The 19,460-nt window shown below is 39.6% G+C and overlaps 1 protein-coding gene across 3 annotated transcripts in view; it reads right to left on the reverse strand.

The window, feature by feature from the left end:
• The window catches only part of TSPAN12 (tetraspanin 12), a 61,031-nt gene extending 47,605 nt beyond the window's left edge, over positions 1–13,426 (reverse strand). The window contains exons 1-3 of one of the 3 annotated variants that reach the window (XM_012757309.3): positions 13,336–13,426; positions 12,914–13,082; positions 11,796–11,931 (exon numbers count right to left, since the gene is read on the reverse strand). In XM_012757309.3, the coding sequence (XP_012612763.1) occupies positions 11,796–11,861 (66 nt within the window). In that variant the 5' untranslated portion in view covers positions 11,862–11,931; positions 12,914–13,082; positions 13,336–13,426. Of the gene's footprint in view, positions 1–11,795; positions 11,932–12,442; positions 12,621–12,913; positions 13,259–13,335 lie in introns of those variants that run through there. The other 2 variants (XM_076006572.1, XM_012757310.3) reach the window with 2 other exon arrangements.
• Between the last annotated feature and the right edge of the window lie 6,034 nt (positions 13,427–19,460).

The following is a 19,460-nucleotide window of genomic DNA, read 5'->3' on the forward strand; positions in this document are numbered from 1 at the left end:
ATCAGAAGTAGTACACAGAAAATCCTATGACATATTTTTATCAAGAGTCAAACTTGAACCTAAGCAAGCCTCCAGCACTATCAGTTTGTAGAAAATAAATGGGATAGATTTAACACATTGACTGCCACACTAGGAAAAAAAAAATCCCTTGGGGCTATGGTGTTTTATTACAAAAATAGAATAAAAACTTCATAAACAAAACGATCCTTTCTAATTTAATGAAAAAGTTATTTTTTATTGTTTTCTGTTATTTTTTATTGTTTTCTGTGGTAACACACAACTTGAAAAATAGTCCACGGAGCTCTCAAAGTGAAGAGACGTGTGAGTTACATATGCTTTACCGAGGCTCCAGGCTCAAAACTAGCGTGAGTTAATACAACTCACAAGGCGGTATTATTAAACTTGTTAAATGCCACCATGGGAATGCAATCTCCAAAATCAAGAAAATGAGAAATTTTATAGGACAAATGACCTTTTTTCTCCAATTAAAAACACTGGCAAGTAGGAAAAAAAAAAAAAGAGAGGAGGAGAAACTGTTATAGATTACAGAAGATTAAGAGATTGCCCAGTACAATATATTGACCTGGTTTAGATCCTGATTCAAACAAAACAACTGCAAAGAAACATTTATGAGACAACTGAGGAAATTTTAACACTGATTGAATGTTTAAAAACATTAAGAAATTATTTTTATTATGTTAGGTATGATGGATTAAGTTTATTTTTGAAAGGGTCCTTATGTTCTAGATATACATACTGAAGTAATTGTAAATGAAATATAATGATGATTGAGATATGGTTTAATAAATAATCTTAAGCAGTGGGGGGTCAGGTGAGAAGTGGAAGCAGGTATGTTGGTAATTACTGAAACTGGGTAATGAGTAATTGAGGATAGATTATACTGTGCTTTCTATTTTGGTATATGTTTTAAGTTTTTCATATTTCAAAAATTAAAAAAAAAGCTAAAACATGCCGAGAATGAGTTTCTCTGGGAAGCTATTCTAAAAGCTACATATTAACCCCTAAGTTCTGGAGGACTTTCCTAGTTCAATGGTAATCTTTTCAAATTGTCCTTATACTAGATCTTCTTAAGCACAAGATAGTGAAATCCAACTTAATCTGATTTTTAACAACTTCTAGCATCTTAAGGTGCATTGTGTGCTACAGCTTTAGCTTTAAATGCTGATATAATGAACATATAAGATAGGAATGAGTCTGTGCTGACTCAAGCAGTGGCCAATAAACATGTTTTCTGGACAAAGGCTCCAAGGCAAGCAGAACATGTAAGGCTCCACAGCCTCTTGAACAGTGAAGTGCGGTTATCAACTTGGAAAATCAGCTAGCGAGTTCACTCTCCCATCAGGCATTACAAATATTTGCTCAACACCTACTTGCTTAGTCCTACGTGCCTTGGACTAAACAACAATCAGAAACTCACAATAAATAAGAGAAACAACATCCTGGCCTTCCTGGAGCCTCTTGGGAAGCACAGGCAATAAGTATACAAAGGAGACAATTATAGATTGTAAAAAGTGCCATGAAGCACAGAAAAGTGAAGTAACCTATTGAAGGTTTCACACACCCCAAGTGGCAGAGCTGGGACTCAAATCCAGGCCTTTGGGCTTTGGGGCTCCAGGCTTAGGCATTAATTGTTTCCAAAGTTTAGAAATGAGCAAAGGAGGGCAGTGGGTAGTCTCTAGCAGTCAGGCTCAGTCTAAATGTCAGAGCTATATTCTTTGGTGAATAGGGGCTCAGTGGTTCTTAATTTGTAAATACAACTGTATTTCAGCATAGTTAATTTTCTTTGTACATGGATACATTTTATTTCCCTCATTAAAATACACTTATTCTGAGAATGGGCCCACAAGTTTTAGAAGACTGCCATAGGAGTCAATGGCCTAAGACAGGTTAAGAACCCTGAGACCGCAGTTCAGAGGAGAATTAGGCTAGTTATTATTACTTTCATTTCTGTTGGAAATGAACAGATTGTAAACCTCATAAAAGTTAGTGAGTAGGTCAGCCACAGTGTATTAGTCCTGTTTTTAGCTTCTGTCAACCTGATGCTTTAACATCTGTTCTGCACACATATGCCGGACACATGTTGCCCAGGAGAACCTGATGATATGTCTGCGTCACGTTGCCTCGACTCTGCCTCCCTCTGTGCCCACTCCCTCCTCAAAAGGACACAGCTTCCAGGAATGCACTTGTCAAATATTAATCAACCAATCCAGAGTCGACACCCCCATGTACCTCCCTTATCAGGCTCTCACACTCAGGGCCACTATACACCTGCCACTAATCACCCCACTCCCAATTACTCAAACTGACTAATCCTAAGCCTGCTGACATGGCCTCACTGATTCCTTCTCACAGAAAGCACAATAAAAGAATTGTCTACAGTTTCCATCTCTCCCTCTGCCTGGTGACCAACACTGGTGCTTCCCCTCTTGGTCCCCCATAGTGAGACATGTACCCCCTCTCTTGGAATCTGTGAGTACAATAAACTGTCTTTTCAAAAACCATCTCCTGATTTTATGCCTTAGCAGATCTAATTAATAGCAGAGCCTATTAAAACACACAGCAGACCATAGGCTCCTTGACTGAATCCGTGGCTATGTGTTCTCCCTCTACTTGGCTATATGTGTGTCTTTAAATACCTTGTAAGTCTTACTGGGACAGAAAAGTCTATTAATATGATATTTCATTATCTCAAATTATTTTGCAGTTATAAGTAACTCTCTTCTCTCTTTAACACTCCTCCAAGTAATGACTGCTACTGGTTTCTCCATCCTCTAATTTCCTAAACCACGGTCACTTGCTCTTTGCCAGGGACTGTGCTATGTGCTAGACATGTGATGATGAGCAGTAACTGACACTGTCTCTAGGGTGCAATTAACTAAGAGAAGAGGACACACATGTTAATCAACTCATCAGAGATGTAGACACGTAACTGTAAACTGTAACAAGTGCTGGGAAGAAATAGCACAGTGGCTGTGAGAATTCCTTTTGGAGTGCTGACCTATTCCACAGGGTCAAAAGAACTTCTCTAAGATAGCTAAGATCTGAATGATAATTACCAAATTAATTAGGAAATGAAGGGTTGAGAAGAACATTATGCTCAGAAAGAAGAGTAAAGGCCCCAGTGGGGAAGGAAGCATGATATGTTCAAGGGAAATTAGCAGATGGTGAGAATGGAAAAGCAGGCAGGGGTCAGAGCACATGGAATCTTCGAAGCCATTTTGAGGTGTTTGGTCTTGACCATAATGACAGTGGGAAGCCACTGAATTCTGAATTCCAGTTAGGAATTCCAGCTTTCTCACGTTTTAGCTATATGACCTTGGGTATGCCATTTAGTGTTTTCTAAGTCCCAGTTTTCTCACTTATAAGATGTTATAAAAATAAGTCCCACTTCATAGAGGATCTACATGACGAAAACACCGAGTAAGACTCACATACGTTACCTATTATTATTTCAAGTCACTGTTGACCTAAGGGCATTTTCTTAATCTCTCTCAGTCAGTTTAAAAGATTACGCTACTCTTCAATCTGTTCAGAAATGGAATCTTCAGACATTTCAAAGTCTACCAAATGAACAAGGAGGTAAGATCTGGGATAAGGCACCAACTGAACTACTGTGGCCATTCTCAATTTTGACATCTCTGAAACCGAACTCACCTCCATTCCTCTCAAAACCTGCATGTCCTTCTCACTGATTCTCTTACCTCAGTAAATATTATAATCAATCCTTCAATCACATAAACTGGCAACTTGGCAGGCAGCCTGAACCTCTCCCTCTTCCTCAGCCCCACAAATAATTAGTCTGAAGTCCTTCAGAGTGTTCCCGCAAGGCGTCTGGTGAATTCCTCCCCTTTCCTGCCGCTTCTGGCTAATTCAGGCCCTCATCCTCTCTAGGCAGGCAATTATAATTCCTTTAGGATGGATGGCACTCTCCAGCTCACAGGTCCACCTCTAGCTTACCCCTGGTTTCCTGCTTATAGCTGCCCTTTATGGCTCCCCCCACACCGCCCGACTCCCTTCTCCTAACCTCTTGAACAGGGCCCACCAGGCCCTCTTCAGATACCCTTTAACCTATCTCTTCAACTCTGTTTCCTGCTGGCTCCCTCCCACACACATGCTGTACAGGGACAAAAAAGCAACAGGACAGCAACAAAAGTGCTTGTGTGTCTCCAAAACACACTATGCAGGTTTCCCACCACTTCTGTATCTTCACTGACGCAGTTCCCTCTGCCTAGAATACTGTCCTGCCCCAGCCTTCTCCTCAGGAGCTGAGCAATATCTCCTTCCCCTTTAAGCTCTGCTTAAACATCAGATAGCGATTTTCTCCTAATGCTCTCCTTACCCACAGACCTCCTCCCTCTCGATGTTCTTTGTACAGACCTCATGGAGCAGTTATCCTACTTTCCATCTCTCTCACCCCAGTAGAGAGCACAGACCATTGCTTCTCTCCCCATCACACAGCAGAGTACCAGGTTCAGCAGGAGGGCCCAATATATGTTAGGTGAATGAAGGAGAAAATAATTAGATTTAAGGGAGATGATTTCAACTTGCTAGATAAGATGATTTCAACTTGCTATTGGAGATCTTTAACAAAATTAGAGATGTTTTAACAAGCACTAATCTTTCTATCACTGGAAGTTTTCTAGTAGAGAGATGCTTGCTGAGTGACAAAGTCGAAAATTTATACATCTGGTTAGAAATTGGCTAGGGTGTTCTCGAAAGTCCTTTAAACTATAAACTTTGCTTTGTACCCTGTTATGCTGTGTTTTTCACAAGACTGTTCCCAAGCATTGCACACTCACTGGGGTTGAGAAAATGATAACAGCAACAACAAATATAGTGCATGCCTAGAGCAAGAAACTAAGCTAAAATGAGACTAGGTCACCTCAATAATTAATGCTGATGTTATTAAACCTAGAACTGAGACTTATGTGAGCAATTCAGAACTCCTCACCAACAATGGTATTTTCTGCTAATTTTCCAAAATAATTATGAAAATAATTCTTCATTTGTCACTTACAGTGGCTAAATTATTAGGAAAATTGTAGTTATCATACGTAATTAGGCTTATAGGGCCTTACATTTTCACTAGTAGTGCAACATTTATTGGAAGCCCAAGGATATATTTAGAAAATAACACAAGTATTACTTTACACAAATATATTTAAGATATTACTTGGCAGGACATTTGCCACATTCTGTCTTGTAAAATGCATAAAAAATGCTAGCTCTTAACAAATATTTAGAAATATGAAATTTGCAGTGTTGAGGACATGGCCTGGTTTTGCTTGAATCTAATTATATAAAAACAAGTCTTGAATCAAGTTGCTTTCTGAATCAGAACAGTATGTGTATGCACATTCCCTAAATTTATTATGAAATGTATACCTATAATTTCCACAAAATAGTAAGGTCACAGTCGAAAAGCAGGCTTTTAAATCCTTCAACTGTCTGCCATATATAACATATAGTCTCACCTAAGATAACAGCAACACAAATAATTTCTGCTCAAGGGTGACAGCTGTCTAAAACCACCTATCTGAACTTTTTTTAAATGTCAACACTGTTAGCAAAGAGCAGAATACAAAGATAGATCTGGATCTTAGTTACAGTTCGTCTTTACAAAGACAACTTGGACAAATAATTCAAACCTTCAGAACCTTTATTTGCTCCTCTTGAAAATGGAGAAATTGGACTAGAAGCTTTCCTTCTTAAAAAAAAGAAAGGATTTCAATTGTTATTTATTAAAATGTAAAGGTAAGATCAATTCTTGATTATTTGGAGGCTGGCAGTGCAAGGTAAGTACAGCCTAGTCACACGTCTGTTTCATATTGCCTGCTCCTCTCTGCCTTTTGTCAGCCGTGCCTTCCCGGCTTCCCTCTACCAGGGGTGGGCAGAAGAAAAGAGAGCAAACAGATGAGACTACTTGCTACTGCTGTGAAAAAACAGACAACATAAATGATGGCTCAAATAAAGTCTGGAGATTACTTGTGGGTGTCATTTAAGCATGAACATCAATTAATTAAAGCAGAATAAATCAATAGCACCTTGGAGCTATTCCGACTGATAGATTTTACAGATCATCATATTCCCATATAGACAGGGTAACCGTGCAACTGCTCTGACCAGGAGAGATCTGCTTTAAGCCTCTGCTGTGCTGGCATAATTCTCAGTACAGATATCCCATCACTTCATTCTCCATATTGTCCTGGTTTCCATGATAAAGGACATGGTCACCCTACAGGCACTACAGGTTAAAGACTGGTAAAATGCCTCATTCTACATGACAGTTTCTGTGCAGTCCAAATGCAATAAACTCCTCTTCCCCAATGTGCCAGCTCAGGATTATTCCCTGAGTGGAGTAGACAAGTGAGGAGCCTATTGCTCAGTCTACAGCAGGATATGCTGCAAACAATCTTCCATGTACTTCCCAAAAAAAGCATTCCTTAAGAAGCATACAGTAGTTCAAGTCTTTGCTCAGCTGAGCTGCAATGTATAAAAAAAAAGTATATCAGCTTTGCTCTGAGACTAAAGGAATTTTTCATGGTTAAAGTTTATTTTAAAAGAGCACAAATATTTATTGAAGGGCTCTCCACTATCCCTTAGGAAGAGTTAAAGAAAACTTGAATGCCATTCATAGTATAAAATTGAGGGTATCCATGTAAACTGTAATACTTTAATATGGCTACATCCTGTTAATGCAAACTTTCACTTGCCAAGAATCTAACTCTTTAGGGTCTGCACAGGTCAAGCACCTACGGTTTACTATAGATGGCCAGTGAAAAAGATACAGAACATTGAGCCTCCTGCTGTTTCATCTACTTCACATGCATCCCAATTGCATGAACTAGATTTCCTGTCTACTTTTTAAGGCTTTCTTTTATAAGTTTCTTTTCATATTTAATCAGGGCGGCTCCTCTCTATTGCCATTGTCTTTAGTAATATAGTTCATGAAAAACAACGGCGATTATATGACGGTGAGAAATGGGAGTTAAAAACTACAGATGGGATATGATACATTTAGGAAATGATAAATAAATTTGATATATGTGAAATGTTCACCAATTTCAGGAATTTTCAAAGAAAACCACATTTATCCACATTTGTGATTCTAATCATCATCTAAGAACAGAATTATATCATAAAGCTGCAGAAGCCATATTTAAAATGAAAGAAAATTTTCAGCTCCTTAAATACTATGTCATTTTTATAGTAAAAGTGTGATAAATTTGCAGTAAAGATAATTCGTTTCCTTGATCCATCATGGAGAGAATGTGAATCGTGGTCTCAAAAGAGATCTTGGGGCGATTCACCTATCTGCACAGTCTCCTGTGTTCCCCTTCGCATTACAAGCCCACAACACTCATGGCAAACCTAGAAAGCCAAATTCCCTCTGCTGATCCCAGTACAAGGGTACCAGAATCCTGGTTCTACAGTGGAAGATGGAAGAGACATTCAAATCAAAGTGACTGGATCCCTAGCAAAAAAGAGAATGCAGAGCATTTGTGAGCTTTAATGTGCCATGGAGTGTTTCTTCGTAGACACTATGCCTCAAACTTAAAAAAAAAATACTCAATATACACTTCTTTACTTAAAAAATATTCTCAGTTTGATTTTCAACTCCCAGAACAATAAAAGATATTGTATGAGTTTTCAGTGTTTTTCTGATTACGATTTATTTTTCTCTTTCCTGAAATCTCAATGGAGTAGAGAAGGGGAGAGGGTACCAATACAGTAGAAATAGATAAAAATAAGTCTATTTAAAATGTCTAGTGAAGAGTAAAAGGCTACAGCTTTTGACCCCATGGGTAATGAGGGCAGGATTCTCAATCTTGCAGACTAGAGGGAAGAACAATCTCCCTCTCCATAGTCAGGACATGAAAGTATGGTTTAAGAAGTGGGGTTCATATGCCACACTGGTTTGTTCTACCTATAATTCCAACAAGAACTAACAGCCAGTATTAAAGCCTTATTCCTCAGGGTGTGGCACTTAGATCAGAAGAGGGCATCACAAAGGAGCTTGTTAGAAATGCAGACTCTCAGCAGGATGTGGGTGGCTCAGGCCTGTAAACCTAGCACTCTAGGAGGCTGAGGTATGAGGATATTTTGAGGTTCAAGACCAGCCTGAGCAAGAGTGAGATTCCATCTCTACAAGAAACAAAAAAAATGTGCCAGTTATGGTGGCACGTGCCTGTAGCCCCAGCTACTTGGGAGGCTAAGGCAGGAGGAACACTTGAGTCCAGGAGTTTGAGCTGCAGTGAGCTACGATGACGCCACTGCACTGTAGCCCAGGTGACAGAACATGACACTTTCTCAGAAAAAAGAAAGAACAGAAGGAAAAAAAAGAAATGCAGACTCCTGGGCATAACTCAAGACACAGTAAATCTGAATCTGCATTTTAACAAGATGCCCAGGTGATTCACATGCACAAATGTGAGGTTTCAGAAGCACTGTTGGAGAGAACTTGGAATGAGCAGGTGGACACCTAATCCCTTCCTACTGAGGATGTTTACTTCACTTCTCCACTGCAAATAAATTCACACTGTTTCCAGCAGTAAAACTTCTACTGCACTTGAATAAAAAACAAAGTTGGACTTTCAATTCCTGTTCTGCTACTTACTAGCAAGTTACTGAACTTATCTGAGTACCAGTTTTTGTACCAAAAAAAAAGGAATAAGAAAGAAAACTATTTTCCAGGGCTGTTATGAGAATTTGATGAGGGCAATGTTAAGGATGTCCAGGAATGTGCCTAGCACAAGCCTTCTGACTTGTAAATAAAATATACCATCTGACTTGTAAATAAAATACAGGATCTGCAGACACTACTTTAACATTAAAAAAATAATGATGCTAGCTTGCCCAAAGTTAACATATGATATATTTTACATAAATCTAAAAAAATACCAACAGATGATTTTAACTGGATAAAATAATCTTAAAGTTCATATAGAAAAAGAAATCTTAACCAAGAAAAGAAATGCATATGCTCAAAAAATAATATAAAAGAACATAGAAATTTATATTTGAAGGAACATTTAAAAATTTGTTTAACTATTTTATAACAACAGATAACATAAATGAAATCAACACTCAAATCAATGGGGCAAACCTAGATGATAAATATGAAATAGTTGATGAATATGAAATGAAATGATACATATGAAAAAATATATATATAATGATGTTCATGCTTACTGGTAGTGGGGGTGGTACAAAACAAAGTAACAGTGAGATTAATATTTTAAACTTTTCAGATTGGCAAAAATTAAAAAGTACCATAATACCAGCAAGATGGCAACAAAATATTTTTGTACACATAATAGGGTACATTGGTGCTTTTATTTCTAGGGGATAGATTCCCAGGCCAAGATTGCTGGGTCAAAAGAATTGCAGTAGTAGGCAGCAGCAGTAGGAGTATTACTGCTAACAATAACTATTACTAGTATGAGTACTACAAAGATGATAGCAATCCACCTCTTGGTGGATAGCAACCCACCTCTACTAATACCAATCATTACTATAGTAGTTGTAGTAATAACAACTGCAAGCACTACTTCTGCATAGATAGCACTTACTTTGTGCCACTGTTCTAAGTGTTTTATATATATATATATATATATATATATATATATATATATAAAAGGATTGTCAAAAGAACTCTAAAATATAGAAACTGTTATTTCTATTTTACAGACTAAGAAACTGAGACATTTAATGTTCATGGCAAACATAGTAAGAACTACATGTTAGCTATTTTATATGCTAGCTAGATATGTTAGCTATCTTGTTGTTTTTGACATCACATATTATTTGATATTATTTGATTAAAGGATATACATATATGTGGACAGGAATAAGTAAATCTATCTTTGCATGAAACAAATTAAAATGCAGAGGGATGCACACTAGGTGGTTAACCTGGATTGCTTTGTTGGAGAGAAAGTGACAGTGGGAGAAGAAGAGGGCTGGATAAAGAGAGAAGCAATTCGAATAAATCAATACACAGACACACACACACACACAAACAATTAGAAAATTACAAAGTTGAAGTGCAGGATAACAACAAAGAAATAACATTTTACATTCTCTGGTGACACAAAGAACCCTGAAGGAGTTTAATGAATAGATATTTTTAAGTAAATTTCATTTTAAGAAGAGCAATGCTTTGTTAAATGACTTGGATTTTTTTACCCCCACACAATACAAATTATTAAGAAATTTTCCATAACTTTATTCTCTATTGAGTAACAAAAATATCTCAGTAATTCCAAGATTCGAAACTCAGCCAGGGTAAAGTTAAAGGCACTGTCTAAGGGCAGGAAAGCTGAGTTCTGTTCCTGGCACCGCCACCATTGGACTATTTGACCTTTGGCAAGTCACTTAACCTGTGCTTAATTTCCTCACTTACAAAGGAAGGAAGTTCAGCCAGGCCATCTCTAAAGTTCCTTTTAGTAGTAGAATGTGATGATTCTACAGTCAAAAAGCATAATGTAGAAAAGTGAAAAACTAGTAAATAAGAGTGGTAATTACTGTATGTTTTTAAGAAATAGTTCAAAACCTTGATACCTGATAGCTAAACAGGGAACTTAATGATCTATTTTAAAATGTACCTTTTAAAAATTAAAACTATAATGAGATCAGCTAGTGATTTTATATTTCCAAATAATGAATTTAACTACTCCATGCTTTAATTTTCTAAAAAAAAAATGGTGCCATTTTAGATATCTTTCAGATTACTCACTGAAGTAAAATTTAATTTGTTCCTTAAAATGGTGACATCCATAAGTAGCAGTTCAACCAAACTGTCATCCTCTAGAGACCACAGATAATAGCCCTACAAAAAAGGTCTGGTCAATGCCAGCCAGCCAGCCAAATAAATAAATTGCACATTAAAATTTCTAACAGCAAACTTTGAATAAAATTATTAAAAGAACACAAAAACAATTTTAAATTTGCTTAAGCATGACAACCACATGAAGCAACATTCACAGTTTTAACTTTTATATTTACCTAAGTTTTATAAATAATAATGTGATTATTTAATAACACTTCATGAAAATTTATGCCTGGGCATAAAGCATAAAAAGCCACTAACTCATAGAGCATAAAGATTTCCATGAGCCTGTTAAATTTTATGTATTTTATTTCCTTAAATGGTTATGGGATTTTCCAAAAACATACACAAAATTCCTTAAACTTTGCCAATTTAGAAATAGTTACATGAAAACCACCTTTCAGACTGTGTGGAATCCCCTAGAAAAATCTACACAGTTTTTCGATAGGCTATCTGGGTATTAATTCTCACACACACACACACACACAAACATATTAAGACTTGCCCCAACCAGATTTTACAGTCTAGGGTGACATAGAGAAACAATTTATGGCCTGCACAGTTATCTAAAATTCCTGCAAATAACCGGTTCCCTAACTAGTATGTCATAATTTTCTTATCTATGAGTACAAGCACGTGCATTTATTTATATCCCTAGATTAACTTCAAGTCTAATTTTACTGCCACTAGTATCCAGGGGTGGATTTTCTTTTTTTTCTAATTACAAATGGAACTTGAGCTAGATCAAAGGCATTTTAAGAAGGTCAAGTTTTACTTCTCTAAAAAACAGAGGGTGTTATCCCATGTAATTAATTAATGCTTAGCCATGCCGTTTGGCGCATTATCTGGTGGCCGCAAAAAAAAAAAAAAAAAAAAACAAAAAAAAAAAAAAAACGGAGCCAGCCGTTCCCACCTGTTGGTGCAATGGAACTGCGTGACTTACCCAAAAAAGCAGATTGAGAGCGTAGAGCAGGCAGCGCAGACACTTCACGGAATCTTCTCTTGCCATTGTGAGCCCCTGAAGGGAGAAGCCCCATCCTCTCACCACATCCTACCCTCAAGGGCAAAACGGCAGCGACCTGCGGGAGGCAGACGGGGAGAACAGGGGACTGCTCAGCACCGCGCTGCCCACCGCCCGCCCATCCCTCCTCCGCCAGCCCCCGGCCGGGTGCAGAGGGTCCCGAGGACTAGTTCAATCCAGACATCGCTTCATCAGCACTCATTTGTTAAAGTCATAATAGTAACTCGCTCATTTGTTAAAGCCATAATAGTAACTAAACTCCCCAAAGTTCCCACCCGGCTTCAGATAACACCTGCTGGGAAAAGAAAAGATTGACTCTCCGGATGAATGAAAGCGCACAGTAAACCCCCATTCTCAGGGGACACGCAGCGGGGGCCTCTGCGTCCCGAAGAGACGCGCTTGAAACCCCCCCTCCATCCACGCCCCTCCTCGGGGACAGCTCTGCTCGGAACTGTCCCGAGGGTTAAAAAGCACAGCGGCCCCCCGAGACGTCACAGGCGCCACCAGGGAGCCGGCGGGTGCGAATATCCTCCTCGACAGGACAGTTCCTGGGCTCCCCAACTCCGCACCCTGCCTACGCGGCCCGCAGCTCGGGTGTGCACCCAGGGGACTGGAGGGGGCGCCGCGCCGAGCTGGGATTCCGCTCCGCGATGAGGGTTTCTCTGGGGGAACGTGAGAAATGATGTTTTCGGCCCGGGAATGATGGATTAGCCCGGGGCGGGGGGCCGAGAGGGAGCGCCAGGGAATTAGGGCCGGTGCAGCTGTGCAGACGCCGGGCTAGTCATCCCGAGCCCCCCTCCCCCGGCCCGGCCGCCACCGCGACCCCGCGCCGCGAGCCGCCCGCGGAGCACAAAGCGAGCGAGCGCGGTCCCCAGCCGGGCCACCGCGTCCGCGCGCCCCCGGCAGGGCGCGGGGGGAAGCGCCGGCGCCCGGAGCTCCCGAGCCAGCCTCTAAGTAGTTTAGCACACAGCGCCCGGGGCAGCCGCCGGCGGGCTGGCGGGACGGCCGGCAGGAAAGACGAGAGACGAGCGGCCACTCACCGTCGGCGCTGGGCTGCGGGCCCCACTCCCGCCGGGGGACGGCCGGGGACGCACGGCGGGGGCTCATCAGGGCAGGGACGCGCTTTCCGAAGAGCAGAAGGGCTGCATTGGCTCAAGCGGGAGACGCTGCTTTCTCTTCCTCTCCCCGCACCGCCGCCGTCGCCGCCTCCTGGGAAAAAGAGAGAGAGAGAGAAAAAAAAAAGAGTCCTGGGCAGCAGTTGCTGGAAAGTCTCCGCTAAGCCACCTCCCAACGCCGCTGTCCCTCCCAAGTCCTCGCCAAGTCCGGACGAGGCAGCGGCGGCAGCCAGGGCCAGCTGCACAAACTCTCAGCGCATGCTCGAGCCGCTGGCTGCCCGGGTTGGGTCCTAGTGGGTGTTTCTTGTCCCGCTGCCTCGGCGTGGGTGCCCAAAGGGACGGCTCACCTCTACGAGACACGGTCCCGAAGGAGGTAAAGCCTAGGGACTTTGGAGAAGTCCGCGCAGTGAACCCCTTTAAAATGGTGGTGTCGGAGGAATGGAGGCTGGGTTATAACCATAGGGAAACAGGCTTTTATTATATGAAAATATTTGTGTTTGAGAAGGGGGGCGAAGGGGTGGCCCAGCCCAATTCCTGCAATGAGAAACTGGTTTTCACAACCTTTATGGAGCCACCTCCTGTGATTTGTCATTAACATGGTGCCCTATGATCCTTCTTACCGCTTTGTTGCCCTCCCTAATTTTAAAAAAACAGTTCTTTCCCACTTTCATACTGCACTAACAGCATTTACGGAAACATCAGAGTAATGTGTCCAGTCTGACATCCAGGATGGGAAGAAGGAAGATTTTTTTTAACTTTTAAAAAAGTAACCCAAACTTTCCAAAATTTCTCCCAATAAAATTGTTTTGAGTTTTAACTTGGTGATTTATTTTGAAATATGTACACAGTAGTGGGTCTTTGGAAAACTGCATTATTTAAATCTAGAAATTCACGAAGTATTAAAGTAACAAGAAGAGACCATCCATCCAAAAGTATCTTTCTTTTTATAAGGAAGAAATGGCACACTTAAAAATGAAAACCACTGGATCATATTCTCCACATTACATGTTAATGGTTTATGCCTCTCAATAGTGTGCATTTCTATAATCACTTTTGAGCATATTGTATGGCAAATAAAACTTTGCCAACAAATCTGAATTACCTGAAATACAAGCAACATATTTGAGAAAACCTCTAATAATTGGAGCCCACCTTAAATTTCCTTGTAGGAAAAAAGAAAATTGGGTTCCTGTGTCTATCATTGCCTGTAAGGGTCAGTTGATGTGTGACCAGAGTGACAGTGAGACAAGCAGTCTCATTTGGGAAGAAGTAAAGTCAAAACCAAAAGACAACATGAGCGTCCTGGGTTAGGCTAGGAAGATTCTTGCTACGCAAGTCACTAAGCAGTATGTAAGACAGCACTTCAAAAGAGTATAAAGAAGTATAGCCAGGCACACAAAGAACCAAGAAAAATGTCTAGACTTCCATCAGATAACTCCAATTCTGATAACAAAGCAGCTTCTAGAATCATGGAGAAGAGCAAAGAAACCCAGTTTAGACTCTGTCAGTTTCTGTTCACATTAGGGGATATGCCTTTTCTAAGCAGAGGACTGCTGAAACAGCCAGCCACAGGAATACCCTTAGTGCCACACATTCCTCTGAGAGATATAAACATCCCCACATTGAGGGGAGCCTATGACTGCCATTAAAACTGAGAAAAAGGCTGGGCACAGTGGCTCACACCTGTAATTCCCATGCTTTGGGAGGCCAAGGAGGGAAGATAGCTTGAAGCCAGGACTTCAAGACCATCCTGGGCAATATAATGAGACCCTGTTATTTTCGGAGAAACATGGTATTCATGAGGCTAACATGGGAGGGTCGCTTGAGCCCAGGAGTAAAATCAAAAACAAAAACAAACTGAGAAAAAGAGTGCCAACAATTCACATGACTCAGAGAAAAGATCCTCTTCTATTTCTAGAAGGTGGTTAAGTGCCTTTTCCATAATTCATAAACTTTTGGAGGTCAGCTGCCCAAGAATAATACAATTTTAGAGAAAAGTGCTCTAAAGTACAGGTATGCCCCCCCTCTTCCTGGTAAATAAGGAATATAAAACCAAGAGAAGTTAAAGGAATTGTTCAACATTACCTTTATGGTGCAACCAGATTCCAAACTAAAATCTAGATTCATGACACTCTAACTAGTACGCCAGTTTAGTGGTTCTCAAAATTGCTGTACATTAGACTCACTTGGAGAGCTTTGAAAAAAATCCTAATGCTCTAGCATACCCCACACCACTTAAATCAGAATCTCTGCAGGTGTGGCCTAGGCTTACAGAATTTTCAAAGCTCCCAAGGTAATTCTCTTCTGCAGCAAAGTTTGAAAACCACTGCAACTAGGGCTTTACAGCTGCCTAAAAACTAGCAAAAGAGTCTCTTTAGAATTAGTTGGATCAAATCTCTCTCCTGTGAGTTGATACATTGGGATTAATATCCCCAGTTTACAAGTTAAGAAGAAAACAGAGCTGTAGTTACTGCTCTATTATTCCTAATAAATGGTCATCAGAGACTGTGAATCAATATTTCAGTACAGGGGACTTCACTGTGTTTGAGGCATTGCAGTACTGGGTATTGGGATTGTTTAAACTAGACCTTCCCTCCTTTAACTTCTACCCTCAACCCTAGTTCTGCCCTTTGCAGTCCGTAGCATGAGCAAGAGCCTTTCTCCCATATGACAGCCCTTCAACTACTTGAGGGCAGCTGCTCTTCCCTCCCTCTCCAATTCTTCTCTTCCTCAGGATTATAGAAGTACAGTAAGACTTGACATCACAGCTGTCATTCTGCAGCCTCTATATTTTCCTCTGTGAGAGCTGCTTTTTGGAGCAAAAAGGAGGGTAGAAAAATCACAATATGCACATAAAAATTTGAATGTGGAATAATGCCTTAAGAAGACTGTATGGTCTATTCATTGCCCATGAGGCAATGAATAGGAACCCAATTCTATGGCCATGTGTGCTTCATTATGCATCATTTGCGTATGTGGCACCTACTGTGCCTCATGCTGAAGATGCTAAGACAAGTCCTCACCCTCCAAGAAAAGGCAAAACTGTTTTTTATCCTATTTATAAAATAATAATATCAATAACAATAAGATAAATATTTATAAGCAACTGCATATGTGTCAGTCCTGAAGTCATGAGTAAAACTCAGCTATACAGGAAGATAATACAAGTGCCTCACTCCAGAAGGCACCTCATTGGTCCATATCCTATTCTACGCATTCGTTCAAGTCATAGAGAAGGAAAGAGCAGACGTTTGGTTAGATGGATGAGCTTCTATTGCTTCTTAGTACAAAACCCTTGTAAGTACACCTAAGCCGAGTCTTCATAATTAATTCAGGAAGGACACCTCATATGTTCTGCATAAGCTATATGTGCCAGACATGATAAGTGCTTCTCAAAATGCATCTTATTAATTCATCTTCCTCATAACCACACAGTGATATACTGACACTCAGTTGATTTCTATCAAGGCCCCACTAGTAGTAGTTACAGAAGCTGGGATTCCCACTGAGATCTGTCTGACTCTTTGTACTATTGATCTGTATTACAATAAAATTGCAAATCTGAGTGGGGATTCATTGACAAGCCTCAAGAAGAAAAAAATTCTAGGCCTTTCTTATGAGTTCTTGGGAATATGAAGCTGAATTTCAGATATGTCCACTCAAACTACAATTGGTAAAGCTACCTTCACCTTTCACTTCTGAAAGAGTATACCCAGTACGACTCGAGCAAAACCTTTTGTTACTGAATTAAATAGACTGCTCTCTACTGCAAGCTTAGGGTTGCCAGATAAAATACAAGATGCCTCATTAGATTTGAACTTCTGATAAACAACAAATAATTTTTTGTATAAGCACATCCCAAATGTTACATGGAACAAATACTGCATTGGACATGCATATCCTAAAAAATTATTCAATGTCTACTTGAAATTCAAGTTCAACTGCACATCCTACATTTTTGTTTGCTAAATCTGGCTACCCTGTGAAAACTAACAAATGTAACTCAAAGTATTGCAAAATAAGTAAACGTTTTGTTTCACATACTCTCTTGACATATACAATGTGTCATCATATTGCGCTTGGCTACCTACTCTCATGGTCAAAAGATCGCTGTGCAAACCCAGGCATCTCATTCAGTTGCCACTACTTCTAGAGCAGGAAAAAACTATTTCCTCCTATGGGTCTCTCTGGGATCATGTAAATCTTTCCCAGGAGTTTTGAAGCAGGTTATTCCTTTTGATTCATTGGCTAAAACCCTGTCACATACTCACATATGAACCAATTGTTGGCATGAAGTGTGGTTCTATCACGACTGGTTTTAAACCAGTCAGCATGCATTTCCCTGTGCCTGGGCAAGCCTTCTCTAAAACACATGGCCAAACAGAGGAGGGTAGATAATCAAACACAGATTTTTGTTTGAACTGGGGGGTAAAGAAAGCAATAGATGCTACTATCCTCTCTCCTGCTCATTTGTAAAGCAACCCAGCTGTCAGACAGCCATTTATGTGGCGCTACTTAGCAAAGGTTCTTAGCAAATGTCCTGAAACAAGAACCTGCTGGCAATAGCAGAAAGCCCGAAGAAAACTCAGATCACATCATCTCCATCCCATGCCATAAGCTGACTTTCCATACCTTCATTCTCATTTATATACCACACTATTGATTAAAGAATTGCCCAAATCAGTACCCTCATATAAACTCCTAGAACATTTTCCTCTTAAGGTTTATCCAAACCCGGCCTCCACACAAAGTTCAGGGATTTAGACTCATTTTACCCACAGACATTGGTATAAATAACTCAGTAGTATTCAATAAATATTTATTGAATTGTTACTATAAACTGAGATCTGTGCTAGGAAACACCAAAAGTTCCACCATAATTTTTCTTTAGGACAACAAAGCAATGTTAGTAGTTTATTTTCTTTGTAAAAAGTCATCTGTATTTTGACTCTCAAAAAATTTATAATTTCTTTAATATACTTCCTCTTCAGAAAGCAAAACTTATAGTACTTAAGAACTTTTTGTGAGGAGTCTTAATTTTTATAGTTCTTTGAAACAAACTGCAAAGGAAAGGAAGGAATATTGGTCTATTTATAAAGAGCTGGCAAATTCTCCTTTTCTTAGAAAGATCATTAACAATTATTCTGTTATAGCACTGCATCAGCTTCTTGTCATGCCCACAGCACAACTAGAAAATGATACACAATTAGTTGCTATGAATATTAGACATTTGTCTTCATTTGCTGCTTCTCCAATTTTCTTGCTATTTTAAAACTTTCAGATTACTTCAATACTGCACTAAATAAAACATTTATTTATTTACACTAGATAAACTCTTTTAATTTAAAAATTATTTTCAGTTGCCTAATACAAACTCACATATCCCCATCCTACCAAGTATTATAAACCAACCATTTTATGGAACAAAAACAATCATGATTTTGTCTTTGAATTTAGCCTTTACAAAAGTTTTATCATTGAGATTTAGACTTTCTATTCCTACATTGGTATTCGTGTGTGTGTGTACCACAGCCATAACTATGTACGGCAAACTGGAGATATTGGAATTCTCATTTCAAATGTCATGATATGAGTGCATAAATGATTGCCTGATGAGTAAGAAAAAAAGCTATTCTCCTTGCTTTCTTTTAGTGATGATGCTGCATTTGTTTTCACTGCAAAGAAGAAATATAATATCATTTCTAACAATTGCCATTATGGTCTATTATCTCTGTATGGTTAGTTTTCTTTCTTTGAAAGCAACATTAAGTGATTATTGCCCATAGGAATAAAGGGAGATATATCATGTCAGGGATGTAAGACATCCATAGATAACTTATACAATTAGTTTGAATAACTTACAAACATTTCTATTACCTTTCTTGGCTTTTTCAGTAATATTATTCACTATAACTGACTAGAGAAAAGACTGGGGATATGTTTGATTTAGGAAACTTATACATCTTAATATTTTCCAAAATGATGGATAGAAATTATATATTTTTTGTTGTGAATATTATATTGATGGTGTTTTACAAATCACTGTCCCCTTAGCATTGGGTCAATGAGAAGAACATTCCCAACCCTGCCAACATGGAGAAGAGCTGGTTCTCACTTTGAAGAAGGTGGCCTAAAGAGTGGCAACAGCCAGCTTGGGGTGCGAAGCTGATCACATGTTGACTTGGTGGCTAGGTCTCAACAGCCCTTCCTGAGGTCAGACATAAAAACCGAGAATACGAGAGTATAGCAGATGAACACTTACGTGACTTAAGTCTACTCTTCGTCTCGATCTTTTCTTCCTTTCATTGTCACCAGCTTGCACGTGCACAAATGACATTGTAAATCATTTCCCTTTTCCCTTTCTCTCTACAGCCTTCATTCCGCTCAGGCCAGTGTTCCCAACTATCTCATGATCTTATCCTGCTTGTTACACATCCAGGTTTTCACAAACATGCTTCGTTCAGTTATGGGA

Source organism: Microcebus murinus, chromosome 9, assembly GCF_040939455.1.
Source record: "Microcebus murinus isolate Inina chromosome 9, M.murinus_Inina_mat1.0, whole genome shotgun sequence".
In the NCBI taxonomy this organism is placed as follows: Eukaryota; Metazoa; Chordata; class Mammalia; order Primates; family Cheirogaleidae; genus Microcebus; species Microcebus murinus.